The sequence below is a fragment of the Asterias amurensis genome, chromosome 9, assembly GCF_032118995.1.
Source record: "Asterias amurensis chromosome 9, ASM3211899v1".
Lineage (NCBI taxonomy): Eukaryota > Metazoa > Echinodermata > Asteroidea > Forcipulatida > Asteriidae > Asterias > Asterias amurensis.
This window is the reverse complement of record NC_092656.1, coordinates 4,624,597-4,638,883: the sequence shown is the minus strand read 5'-3', so window position 1 is coordinate 4,638,883 and position 14,287 is coordinate 4,624,597. Positions and strand designations below refer to the sequence as shown.

The 14,287-nt window shown below is 37.2% G+C and overlaps 1 protein-coding gene across 1 annotated transcript in view; it reads left to right on the top strand.

The window, feature by feature from the left end:
• LOC139941326 (semaphorin-1A-like) overlaps nucleotides 1–14,287 on the top strand; it is a 66,894-nt gene that overhangs the window by 30,587 nt on the left and 22,020 nt on the right. The window contains exons 8-17 of the mRNA XM_071937760.1: nucleotides 230–293; nucleotides 736–880; nucleotides 1,241–1,445; nucleotides 1,713–1,932; nucleotides 2,913–2,990; nucleotides 3,458–3,495; nucleotides 4,608–4,613; nucleotides 7,707–7,766; nucleotides 11,579–11,629; nucleotides 13,005–13,103. Of these exons, the coding sequence (XP_071793861.1) occupies nucleotides 230–293; nucleotides 736–880; nucleotides 1,241–1,445; nucleotides 1,713–1,932; nucleotides 2,913–2,990; nucleotides 3,458–3,495; nucleotides 4,608–4,613; nucleotides 7,707–7,766; nucleotides 11,579–11,629; nucleotides 13,005–13,103 (966 nt within the window). The remainder of the gene's footprint in view (nucleotides 1–229; nucleotides 294–735; nucleotides 881–1,240; nucleotides 1,446–1,712; nucleotides 1,933–2,912; nucleotides 2,991–3,457; nucleotides 3,496–4,607; nucleotides 4,614–7,706; nucleotides 7,767–11,578; nucleotides 11,630–13,004; nucleotides 13,104–14,287) is intronic.

The following is a 14,287-nucleotide window of genomic DNA, read 5'->3' as shown; positions in this document are numbered from 1 at the left end:
TCTGAAATAGAAACTTTGATAGGCTGTAATTTTCCCGCTTCTTTCTGGATCCTTCCCTTAATCCCTGTCCCCTCTCTTTTTCTATAAATGGATATGTATTTGTTTGTACTTGTTTTATGCCTCTGAAGAAGGTCCAGATTGGATCGAAAGCTAAGGCCATCTACCATATTTATTATATATATTAGGCATTAGATATTTTTAATAATTGATCTTTCTGTTGTGTTTACAGAGGATGTTAGCATGGTAGGGAAAGGCGAAAACATTACATTCTATGGAGTCTTCACAACTGGAGAGTAAGTTTTTTTAACACTGTCTTCCAAGTGCATTTTAAGGCTCTGGGCCTAAATTCATAGAGCTGCTCAGCCCAACCAAATTATGCTTACCAGAATAAGGTTACCAGCCAAACTACCATGTCATGTGTACAATTTGTGGATGGTATCCTGCTCATTTTTGCTGAGCGAACAGTTGTCGACCAACATTTTTTGTTAAAGCAGGTCTATGAAATTGGGCCCTGTTCAAATATGAACATAAAAATATAAAGAAAAAAAATTCAAATATGAACATGAAACCAAAACCAATGTACGTAGAGTCACTATAAAATCAGATTAGCACAAGGTGCTTCAAACTACAACCAGTTTGTTGCTATCCTGTCGCCAAATGTCATCTTACTCGAAGATTTCGTTAAAGATACACTTTTTTCTTTACAAACTAAACCTTATTTGTTTGTGTGTACAGCCACGAGATTCCCGGTTCAGCAGTTTGTGCGTTCAGCTTGAAAACAATATCGGCTATCTTCAATGAAGGACAGTTCAAAGAACAGCAGATGGGTGCATGGTACCCGGTACCTGAAGATGATGTACCTAAACAAAGACCGGGAAATGTGAGTATTTACATAGACGGTGTCCTGGATGAAGCATTAATCAGGCACCCTGGATGAAACGCATATCCCATTTTCGTGTATCAAGGGATCACACCCAGTGGTCGATTCCACAAAACTCTTCCTAACTTAAGACTAATCTTAGGACTTAGGACGAGTCCCAACCCTGCACTGTAGCATGCAGACTTTAAGATTAATCCTAAGTTATGACGAGTTACTCGTCCTAACTCGAGATAAGACGAGTCCTTACTCTTTGTGAAATCGACCCCAGGTTTTAGATACAACCTCTGTTTGACCGATTTTGTCTTTTGTAGAACGCCATTATTACTTAAACTTCATTGTTTCCAATAATTCTGTCCACAGTGCTCTCAAGATTCAACGACACAACAGGACGCAACGCTCAATTTCATTCTGGAGCATCCCCTCATGCACCAGTCAGTTCCAAACAAGGGCAGTGATTGGCCGCGCTTCGACATGACCAGATCGGATAACCGATTGGTCCAGCTAGTCGTCCATCAACAGGTCGGAGAACATGGCAAAACTTACGATGTCATGTTCCTGGGAACTGGTGAGTTCGGCACTACAAACTTGGCAGCATATTGTGAAAGGATTAGGTATCATAAAGCACTAGGTCCCACATACCATGCACGAATAATGTTTGTTACAGCGCCAGGAGCGTCAATGAGTAACGGATATGCACGCTATATAAGAAGCCACTATTATTATTATTAAGAATTGCCCAAATTCTTAAAATAGAAATATCACTAATGTACTCTAAAGCTTGAAAATTAAACTTATTCACTCAATTAATTGTTTTCTTCTCACAACCAAATAGACGATGGGCGAGTCTTGAAGACGGTCATCGTGAAGGGTGCCGATGGTATATACCATTCCAACCTGCTGGAGGAGATCTTTGTGTCTCCGAGAGAAAATACTGAGGGCGTGGTCAATATGGAGATCATCCGCAACGACGAGGGCAAGGAAGTCATCTTGGTCAATACCAACAGTACAGTGGTGGAGTTACCATTACAGAGATGTAGTAACTTAACCAAATGGTAAGTGGCGGTCGCAAGGATGAAAAATTGCCAAAGTTTCCTCTGATAACAACATTTAGGTTTTGGAACTTTGTATAACCAGGGTCCAATTTCATAGAGCTGCTTAAGCACAAAATTTTGCTTAAGCAAAAAAATCCTTGCTTAGTAAAATCAGATTACCTGACAACACTCCACTCAATTGTAAATGCTAAGTAAACAACAGCTAAATACCAGTGACAAGCAATGTACATGGCATGAAATTTTTGCCAGTAACATGTGTATTTTCGTGCTTAAGCAAATTTTTTGCTTAAGCAGCTCTATGAAACTGGCCCCTGGTGAGGTTTGCGGTAGCACCATGTGTAAATCTCCTTGAGGAGTTTTGGTTCTGAAAAATCAAAAGGGTGATTGATAACACAACACTTCAATCAGTATGCTCTGAATTGTCAGAGTTTTCAACCACAGGTTCTTTTTAGAGCCAACACTACTTAGAGAGGTTTACACATGGTGCTACCGCAACCTTCACCTAACAATCACAATAATACTGGGTTCTTAAATAAGCTCTTTATCACACCCGTTGGTGCGTATTAAAATGATCATTATTTTTTTTATTAAGAGCTATGCTTAAAATTTATGAGACCCAATCAAGTAGCACAACATATTAGTTTACATGGTTAAAAGGGTGGCTTGTTTTTTTGGGAAAGTGAAAAGTGGGGGATTTTTAAATTTTAGTTGACAGGGTTTGAAAAATTTCTCAGCTCAAAAAAATGTTGTATTTTTTTGACAGGTGTCAATCAGTTTCCACTAATGATGTTATTTTATACTTTGGATATTGTTACACAGTTTGAGTTGCATTGCGTTGTATTCATTCTTACATGATTTGTGCAAAGGGACTGACAGATTGCTGCTCAGCTGGGGGTACTGTCAATACATTACTCGTTTTGATGTTGCAAAGATTCTCTCGTTACAGTGTTGTTTGTCTTTATTTGTTGATTTGATTACAGTGCGTGCGTCCAGGATCCCTACTGTGTGTTGAATAATCTGAGCGAGATGTGTGTTCCATTCGATGGCAGCAACAGCTAGTAAGTTCCCCTCGTGATTTCTCAGCATTTTATTCTGACGTTTTTTAAATTTTAGCAAGCCACTTTAAGGATTTTCTACGTTTGGCAAATCTTACCGTGTAATATTGAAACAAGAAGGTTGGTTTGAAGCCAGAAATAAAAGTGCGTTCAATGTAATCGTGCTGTATTTTGCTTATCTCTTTTTTTTTTAGCCTCATGTTTATAATGTGTACACAATTGCTGTACAGCATTTTGAGATTTTTCAAAAATAAATTAATATATTATTATTTCTAACTTTCTTTCAGAAGTGTAGAAAATAATTTGTAGATTTTTTTTTTGTGGTGGGAAATGGAGGGAGCTTGAAATGCTTTAGTCTGAGATGTATATTTTACAGAACAAACATGGTGGAAGTGTGTGTTTTTGTTTTCACTTACACATATTACTTTTATATCTGATTGACCATCTATTTATTTGTTTTTGTTCCATAGTGATACGCAAGACGTGGACAATATTAAAGACTGTCCAAGTAAGTACTGAGAGTTATAAACCCACCGAAATCACACTTCCGGTCCATATTTTGTAGGTCTGGTTTCCTCAGCAAACTGCACCTACACGACTCATACACAAAAAAAGGCCTTGGATTCTTGCAGTTTGAAGTTTGAGTTGAGCACTGTCCCTCGTCATTTAAACCCGACTGCACTAACATAAGTTGACCCTGGTTTCTACTGTTATTAGTACGAGCAGTAGAGCCATATGTCAATATAATTAATGTTTGCCACACTGAACACTTTGTGTATGGACCCCATGATGTTCACTGAACTTTTTACCCAGTGTTTTCCTTTAAGGGAAGAGTGCAGACCATTGTTAGTAAATTTAACCTTGGGTCACATCATTCATTGCATTTAAAGTAATCCAAAAAATTGGCTCATAATTTTTGTGTTGAATTTTTTTCTGGGTCAGTTGGTTTGAGATGTAAACATCGACAGCGACCCGAAAAATTAGCTTAGTATGATAGACCTGGGTGGTGTCTGACTTGACAGCTTCGGCAGTGGCTATGGCTGATTGCTGAACTGGCCTATTCTTCACTATTGTCATAGCAGCCATAGCCAAAGCCAAGTCACTTGAATCAGACACGGCCTTATGTCTTCCTCTGGTGTTTTTTTCCCAGACAGCGTTTGTTATTAGTCACTGTTATAATTTGTTTCTGAGAAAAACCATTCAATGCATGTACAAATATTGCAAGAAGTTAGTTTTTAGTACTTGGACTTTGGCCAAAAACTTATTTGAATCATTTTCAAACTGGTAAATACTACTATGAAATTACCGATTTAAACTGCATGCCGCTTGGGTCAAGAATGTTCACTAAGTAAAAAGACAAGTCATTCTTTTCCTAACCCCCCCCCCCCCAAAAAAAAAAAAAAAAAAAAAAACAGCAACATAACCAACAAACAAACAAACAGTGTTTCAAAATGAAAACATGCACATCTTATCACCTATTTTTGACCTGGGATTGTATAAAGACATTTTTTGTGTTTTATTTTTCTATATATTCAAAGTATTAATTTTTCCCTTTTTCTCATTTCCCCTCTTTCTTTCACTCCGTTGCTTCTTCCTCACATCATCATCTTCCTTCATCAGAAGAAGGTAAGTCAATTTTCCAGAAGTCAATTCCTAGGTATCGTAAAAAAAAAAAGTTCAGACATTATTATTTTGCGGACAAAATAAAATCTCACTACTCATTTTGCAACAGCAAAAAGCTTGAAAGCCCAAGCAGGGGCATTCATAATGGGCATTCGCTATCACATCCAAAAAAAGCTTCAGTCACTTAAAAAACATCTCATAGACAGGCGAAGCATTTCCTTTGGGAAAGTGGGTTGGGCATGCTGTATTCATCAAACCATTTTAGGTCCAAGATTCATAGCTTTAATCATATTTTGTCTGGTTGACAATTACTCATAGCTTATATGATATATAAATAATGTTATGTTATAACGTATGATATATTAGTTATAGGTTATTTGTTATACTGAAGTATTATAAGTGCTGAATTAGATATAGTATACTGTAGATGATGCCTGTGTGTGAATAACAATAGAGACTGGCTCTGCTAATCAAGCATTACAATGATGGCTGCCTTTTCATTAGATGGTATTGCAGCAGCAACAATGCACTAATATAAATAGCCAGAGGTATATATGAAGTCTTAACATGGTGATCATGCAGCATAACAGAGTTACTCAACTACTACGGGTAGTACAGTGTTACGACCACAAGTACTGGACAGATATTTGGTAAAAGTCCAACTGGAAATCCACTTCTCTGCATTGAGTTGCCAACTCTCCCTGATTCTGCAAAAAAATTCCAGAAAATAAACCAATCATTCCATATAATGTTAAATTTGCATCGGGGAAAAAGAATATTATTATTATTATTTTATTTTTTTTGAGGATTCGAACTGCCTCTAGCTACCGGGCAACCTCGGTAGTCTAGTTGGTAAGACACTGCTCTAGAATTGCAAGGGTCGTGGGTTTGAATCCCAGCCAAGTAACATGCCTGTGATATTTTTTCACAGGACTCGGGAAAGTACTGAGTATACAGTGCTAACACACATCGGTGTATGGGTTAAAAACAATTACAAAATTGAAAAAATTTGAAATTCTCCATGATTATGGAAACTTCGTCCCTACCATGTTAGATGCAGTTCTAAATATCTCTCTTGATTTTTGTACAAAATCTTCCTGATTGCAAGATACAAATATTGGCAGTTTCTGGAACTGTTTTGGGGTTGTTCTTTTTGGGGGCATAAACTGAGGGGGTCAAAGAAATAATTAGAATGATCCTTTTTTGGGGGTGTTTGTAACTGTGTAGTGACGGTTCCGGCTAACGGGGAACTTACCCGAAATGGCAGCAGCATAATAGAGCTGTGCTACTAACCATTAGGCATTAGGCAATTAGGATCCTTAACATCAAATAATTCATAAAAATGTCTGCTTATTAAAATGGGAATACTCTGGTAAACAAATCTCTCTTTGGGATCTTTCAAAGCAAACTCGTCAAAGAGTTTGCTTTTTTTAAATCGTGTCTTCACCTGATGGGTAAATGTCATTCATAATGATCTTGCTGATTATTTAAAACGGATCATATAAATGAGTATAAAGATATTTTGTTCAAATGAATAGAAAGATTATATATCTAAGCTACACCACTTGAACTTGTGAGTCTCATATAAATCATGAGCAATCCGGAAAAAGTAAATTTGATGACTCGTGTAGCAACATAAAGCCAGCACCAGAAGGACTCGCACACATACAGAAAGTTCCCTCTTGAAATCACAAGTCGGCCATCTTTGCGGGCAACAATATGTTATTTTTGAATGCACAAGTACAGGTTGCCCGTAACTTTGGGTAGAATTCGTTGCATGATTGGTCAGTGAACCACAGCGTTAACATACTAGAAAGTTGGCGCAGCTCAAAGCCAAAACCCAAGTAGGCTTTAAAGATGGTCAGTAACTGGAACTATCTATTGCTTACACATAACATTACACATTAAGCCAACAGATGTTGCCAACGAGAATGGCATAAAATACATAATCTTTCGGAGATCAGTGCTTCTGGCATACACATTGCACTTTGGCAAATTGCTTTGAGTACGAGTGTGTTTTGTTTTTTTCACCTTTGTAATCAGTTTTGAGATGCACAAAGAGAATGATGCTCAAGCACAGACAGTTCCGTTGAATCATATATTTATTAACATCAGAAATACCACACCCACTCTTGCCTGTGATGTTTTTTTTTTATTTTTATATTTTATAATTTAGGGGCATGCAGTAGTTTATTTTTCCTTCAAGTTAAATCAGAACATCTATGGATGTTTGCATATTAATTTGGGGAGCTATTGTCATGTTGCTTGTTTCGAGAAAACACTACTAACTGAGTTAAAGGTGTCTGCTTCGTTGTACTAGGATTCCTTCATAGAATAAGGCTGTCAACTAACCAAGAAGTTTGAATGTTGCCTAAATACCTTCCCTTTAAGTGAAATGCTTTAAAGATGTCCCAGTGATTTTACGGAATGACAAAACCCACTATTAAATCCACTATTAACTTCCTTAGAAAGCTCTTGTACTATGAAGCTTCAAAATTAATGTTGTGCTTTGTTTGTTTTTAATAAATCTGAAAGTTAATGACTAAAAGGTTCTTTTGTAGATATTAATTTGAGGGTACATTTTTGAGCATTTCACTTTCTGGCCATCCCAGTTTGTATAAAAAGCGACGGCAGCCATCTTTGAAGATTTGTCTACAGTTTGGTTGAGCTTTTGAGCAGAGAGATTCAGGCTGTGTTAGAATGGATTGCTCTGGCTGTGCTACGGCTAGATCACTGCATCTCTGGCTGTGGCTACGGCTAGATCACTGCATCTGCCTATACTGAAGTACTGCTACTTAAGCCAACAGCCACAGCCAAACCAAATCATGCTCAGTTCAGGCTGGACCTAATTTCATAACGCTGGGTTTTTTTTTTTATTTTTTTATAGAAAGTACTGAATAACATTTTCAGAAAACGATTGTGGCACCATTCGCAACCAGTTTGTGCTAAGCGTCTGTGCTTAGTATGTTTTTTCTGCTCACAGGCTTTATGAAATTGACAAAAACAATATGGCTGCCAAGTTGAAGTTGCCCACTGTTCCGTCTTCTAGTTGATGTTTTGCTAACATTGTAAATTAATTTTCCCATCTTGTTATAGTTATTGTCGCAACAACAGCTATTTCTTGTTCAGGTAAAGGAATCCTGAACCACTGCGGAGGTTTTATACCTTTTTTGCCTGGTTTTCATCATAGGGACATAACATCCATGCTTGCTTTAAACCCATAGGCTTGGCATTTATCATCCGCTATCATTGTTTAGTTTGGGCGGGAATTGTACTTTTTATTTTGCATCTAGTCATTTTTTATTTGTCCAGCATGCTATTGTTAAGAAGTTTTTAGAGTATTTTTGTTAGATCGATGGTGATACTTTTGTTTTATTTTGCTTGGTTGTGTATTTTCCCGTAAGAGCGATTGACAGTTTTTACTTACTTTTGGGTTCAAGTTTGTGCAGTTCCTGATTATGGTGTTGAGCAATTTTGTATTTCAGAAAGTAAAGAATTCTTGGTAAAATTTTGATATAAAAAATATGCAAGGAGTACAACTTACCTTCTTTTTGTAAGTAAAAACTGTCATGGTGCTACAGGGAAACAGTTAACAATGAAACAATTATTTTATTTTGCTGATGTTTTATAAAGACAGTGTATACTTCCCGGGAAAGAAAATACTTATACAAAATGTCCCATAAATTCATTAATTAATAGAATTCAAACATAAATTGTCAGTTACAACAAAGTTTTTGAAAAGATTCAGGAAAAACCTGTGATCTTCAACAACTTCACTCCCTCATCAAACAGAGAAAAAAAGAAAAAATTCCCAAACCCTGAAAAAAATATCCTTGTACTGAAGCAATTTTTAATTGAAGTGTTCACTATCACTCAATAAAATATCCTCAAAACATATATTTGAACATCCAAATCGTAAAACAGGCGGCCCTGAGTTTCAGTTTCAACATTTGTAATTTTCCCCACAGGGGAATACTTTTCAGTATGCCTTACAATTTCTGATCCATTCCATCTGAGCTTTGAAGAAGAAAATTTGGGTAGCATTTTAAAAGGAAATTTATGTCAGTATACACTGTCTTTCAGTTATTTTGTTGTTTTAATTTGCACAAGTTAAGTTAAGAAAATTGTTTTGTAGTAGCAAATACTATAATGCATTTCGGTTTGCCGTCATGTTGCACTGGGAATGTAGCATAAACAATCTGAGTTTGCTGGTATGAAGTTCAAACCGTTTACAAATAGAACTATCTCATTTGTATTCTCCTTAACCTGAAGTACTGAAGTTGTAATTTATCAAAAAGCAACATCAATCTACAACATTGGAAAGAAGTTTTACAAGAAAGTGGTTGTAAAATGGTAACCACTTGCAGTCATTGCTAATTTTCAAAAATTGCAGTGTTGTGGCACCTAAAATTTCCCGCAAATGAAAAAACAAAAACAAACTATTGGAAAGTTAAAAGAAAAGTGGTTGTAAAATGGTGACCACTTGCAGTCAATGCAAAATTGCACAAATTGCATTTTTGTGACACCTCCAATTCCACCAAACGGAGAAAACAAAAACCGATAAAGGAAAAAGTTATCAGTAACAACCAAAACTTTATCACACATTAGTGATACTTTGTTTACAGTGATACCAAGCAAACTCAGTGGCATGAAAACGTGCAATTTATGTTTGGGAAATTTATGTTGGAATCATGAGGTATGGTTAGAGTAGAGGTATGGCGCAGGACTCGGGGAAAAAAATTCTTATCCTCGTCAAGAGGTTTTAGACAATCATTTTATTTTTGGACAGAGTTTGATGATTCCAACAAATTCGGAACTGACAATGATGACAATGTTTTTGGATGTTACATTTTTTATCTCAAATTATGTGCTTGACAATGACATTATGCATTTAGAACTGCACTTTACATTTTGATAGAAAAAGGGTCATTTGTGACTTTCATTTTTAGAAACCTTTTTTTGCTAAAAAATTGCTTTAAACCTAAAAAGCATCAGCTGCTTTTAAATTCATAATTACATCATATATATTTCAGCCAAAATGTTCAGATAAGGATGAAGCAGTTTTGTCAAAACATCATTCCTTGCCGTGGAATCCATACCTCTTCTCAGGTTTTTCTCCCATTTTTGTTGTTGATTTTTCATTGCCTGCCTATTGATTTGTTTCCTTTCTCCCCTGATTCCTTTTATCCCCTTCGCTTGCATATTTGGGTTCATCCCCCGTCCCCATTTCCCTGCTGGCTCTCCCATCGTTCCTCGGCCCTCCCCCTGTATCTTTCGTTCCTGCATGTTACAGTGCCAGTTCCTCAGACAACCACCCCAGGGGAGTGTTTTTGTCCGACGGCACAGCCCTGTGTTGAAACTGGTCAGTGATGCTATTATTTTAGTTTTGATTTTTAGTTTGTTATTTCTTCTTTTGATTTGCATGAGTTCAACATGCCAAGCCTTTTACAAAAAAATGTAACTTTGAGAATAGCGGTATGAGGTTGCACTTAAGTGAAACCATTTTTATTTTTGTTCAGGGGCCATTAGAAGCATTGTGATTGGTTGATCGATACACTGGAATTTGCATAACAAAATGATTCCCTTCCACAAATAAGTGTTGAAACAGCCAAATGAAAGTTAAATACATGCTAAGGTAACATGGAAGTTTGAAGGCCCAGGCCTGAAACAACTTCTCAGAGGCAATGAAGACAATTTCCTACATGCCCCCTGGTGAACGCCTTGGTGCCCTTTAAACGCTCCGGTAAAAATTCATAATTTCTTCATAGGGTGCCTTTTATCAAGGAGAAAATGCCTTGGTGCCCTTGCCCTTTGAACTGCCTTGGTGCCCTCGCCTTTGAAATGAAGCATACAGGCCTGAATGCCTTCATTGATGGAGCTATTTACGTTAAGTTCTATCAAGTTTTCTTTCACCGATGTTCAATTCTGAACAGGCATTACCACAATAGAGTCATGTGCCATAACATTTGTAGGCCTACCTGTCAAGCTTAAGGCTGGCGTCAGTCGCAAGCCTGGCATCACGTCAAACAAAAAGCGCCCACGTGATGCTTTCTCTTCTTTTATTCAAAAGACTGAGTCATCACCAGTGCGCACCGCCCAGAAAGAAATTGTCATACTTTTGGGTTGTCAATCAATTGTTGAAAAAGTCAGCCTGGAACCGAAATGGGATAGGCTGAGTGGCCTTGTTGGTACTCATTCTTTCCTGACTCTATGTATGCAATGTACAGAGCTTGTGGTCCCTGCCTAAAATCGGTAGTGTTGTTTCACATGAATGAACACGGCTCATTCATTGAAGCATAAAATCAAGAAATTTTATCGCTTATAAATGATTGCCAAGAAAACAGAAGCTTGGTAGTTAAAGTTAACAATAGTGCTCATTTTGTCATGCATTAGTTCCCTTAATTGCAGTTGATTTGTTGTCTCAAAAACGATGCATAAAAATTGTAAGTTTATTACTCAATCCGACTGAAAACGCTCAGCGATTTTGTTGTTTGGTGAAAAACAGGAAATGGCTTTTGATTGAAAGTAACTGAACCGATCACAGTATTCTATTTTTGAAACCCCTGGACTCGACTAAAGATGGTTACGCTTCCAGCAAGTTGGAACACCACGAATTGTTTTCCCTCTCTGCCTTTTGAAGTTTCATTGTTTGACGGCAGAACAATAGAATTAAAGTCAAGGACTTTCAAGTCAAAACAACAAACATTGTTTTGTTAAACAAATTTCCCAATTGTGAAAAAGGAACTAAGGAAACTTCTCCTGTATTCAGTGTTTCAACACAAACATGAGGGAGAAAACAAGTTTATTTGTATAATAAACAAACTTTGTTTGTAAGCGTGCTCAATGTCAGAAATCAAAATTTGAGGGAAAACAATTCTTGGATATGTGAATTGAAATTGAACGATGCGTAATGATGAATTCTTCCCTCTGTTTTTTGGTATTTATTTTTAAATTTGACGTCAAAGCAGGCAAGGATTGCGACACTGATGGCGACTTAGGTGATAATGACAAAAGTGATAGTGAGTTAAAAGATTTACAGTGCCATTGTTGCCATTGCAATAACTTGCTCTACCATAACACTTCATTTTGACCCAACAAACCCTAATTTATTTGAGAATTATATTTGATAGTTTTTAATTTTTTTTTGGTTAACATTTTAACAAGCGGGTAGAGTTTTTCGCAATATCCGTAACAGGTTTCCAAAAATAATGTTTCCAAAAATAATGTTTTTCTAAAAGCCTGATTTTTAAAATTTATGCAGTTTGTTGTGCTGTAATACTTGGAAATGTATCTGCGGCCCTGTGACTTATGGTGTCACTTTCATTCAGGACAAATTTTAAAAATCTTTAAAATTTATTAAAACTTAATTTGTGAGAATCTTTGAAATTTTCCGAAAACTTTGGGAGAGATTTAAATTATATGCATACATGAAGCTTTACTTTTTTGTTTTTCGGCAACACGATCAAATTTAATTTACTAAAACCTTTTAAACACACAAAACATTCAACAGATTGATAACATTCACCATTGAAACTGAAAAGCTTTTAACTTCAGACTGGTGCTCACTTCAATACTTTGGGTATTTTCCAAACCTTGGCTTAGGCTCTAGGCTCTGTCTGATGTGGAAAATTCACACTGTTCCAATACCCAATCCCAAACCTTGAGCTAGAGCACGCGCCTTGGTTTCGAAAAGGTCCATAGTAACATCACACTCTATTCCTTTTTTATTTGGGCACCAGACTTAGTTTCAAGCAATGGATGTGGGTATGGTTATTTCATATCGTTGTATACACTCATGAAACTTTGCTGTATATTTACACAGCTCACTGAGCACTAGACATGCATGACGCACACTCTACTAGAGTTCTTCATTCACTCTCTACGTACAACAAAAACACTTTCATGTGTATAGTTTGGATCAGATGTCTTAGCAAATGTTGTACATTGTATCTTAAACGATGGCGTAAATGACAGAAATATTACAAATGTCTTGTAATTACCTTGATACTTGATACTATGTCAAGTGTTGTGTTTTTTTATTTGAAATTACGTTTTGCCTGCCTTGCCTGCTTGTCGGTTAGTCCGTTTATTTTGTTACTTTTTAGATTGATTTTATATGATTAATAACGACATTTCTCAACAGGATTTATGTAATTGTAGTATTATATTAATACTTTGGATCGTATTGTAGATATGGAATTCTGTGCCACATTGAGATGCATGATGTAAAATGTGCACAGACCGTCCTTGCATGCTACCTATGATTTCTTATTCTTTTTTTCGTTTCGTACACTGCATCTCTTATCCCGGCATGCGGGTTGTTGTATATTCAACGTTGTGAATGTTGTTTACGTGACTGTGTGTGCTTATCCTCCCCCCTCCTGATAACTGTAGATCTGGCAACCACGATACTCCCAACCTCCTCGGCCGTTCCACCCAAAGGAGCGACGACGTCGTGGCCGACGCGGCCTAATTCAACAACCGCAAAGAAAGGTAGAGCAACTCAATGCTCTGCAGTTTATCTCTCTCTTTTTGTAAAAACTTGCCTCACTCTGTCTGGAACACACCTGTCTGGCACCCTTTTTCCTCCTGTGATCGCACTAAGCAAAGTTAACTCTAGTCGGTGTACCATTTTTGTTGTTGCTGGTTTTGCTGTTCTATGTGGGGGCAGATGAACATCATGTACAGAGCGTTGCTGGGTGCTCTTGGATTTTAATCTTTGGCTTCAGATCCTCAGGGGTCATGCTTGATGCTCAATATACACCCCCCCCCCCCCCAAAAAAAAAAAAAAAAGAAAAAAAAGAAGGAAAAACCAGAAAGAAGGTTCTTACGTGTACCTTGTGGTGAAACATCATACATTTCAAGTCATTACACATCCCAAAAACAAGTCCACCAAGTTTACAGCACTGTTTGAATTCAGGACATGGCTATGGCTTTATCTGTCTATGCAGAAAAGCCATAGCCAAAGACCCTCAATTCAGACACGGGCTGACATAAAGTAAATTCCACATTTCCGTCACACTTCGACAAGCCAAATGGTAGAACTCTGGCTGCTGATGTGGAAGAGCATACTGATGTCCCACCTACACAATTTCACCACATCAGGAAAGTTCACTTTTGCACCAGTATTTTTGTGAAAGAATTGTTTACAACATGATCATTTTCCACTTAAAGACATGACATACAAACAAAATCCACAAGTTTATTTTTTGTTTTTCCCTCGATACCAACAATTCATTTCAAAGTCCTCACTGGTTCCATCTTCAGATCTGAACATTTTCCATTCTGACTCTTTTTCGAATCCCAACACTGTTGGGCACTCCCTCTTTGTCTTTGGTCTTTTCATTACCATCACCCTCGATTACAATAAGATAGTAGGCGTGGTTGGGTTGATCTGACACTAACGTGTGAAATGATTTCTCTATTAACACTTTGTAGTGAACTAACAAGTATCTGCTTAGTAGCAATTAGGGATGACAGGAAGACTACCCAGACCTTCTTCAATAGACAATTTGACCTGTGACATCACATGTTTACAAAAGAGCCACAGAGCCTGGACTTCCGGCAGGCAGGATTTGTACACAGCCCGAACACCTCGTAAATTGTATTTTATGGAGATTGCTTTGATTTCTCATCAACTTTTGATAAGAAGACAAGGGGCACATCTCAAAACATTG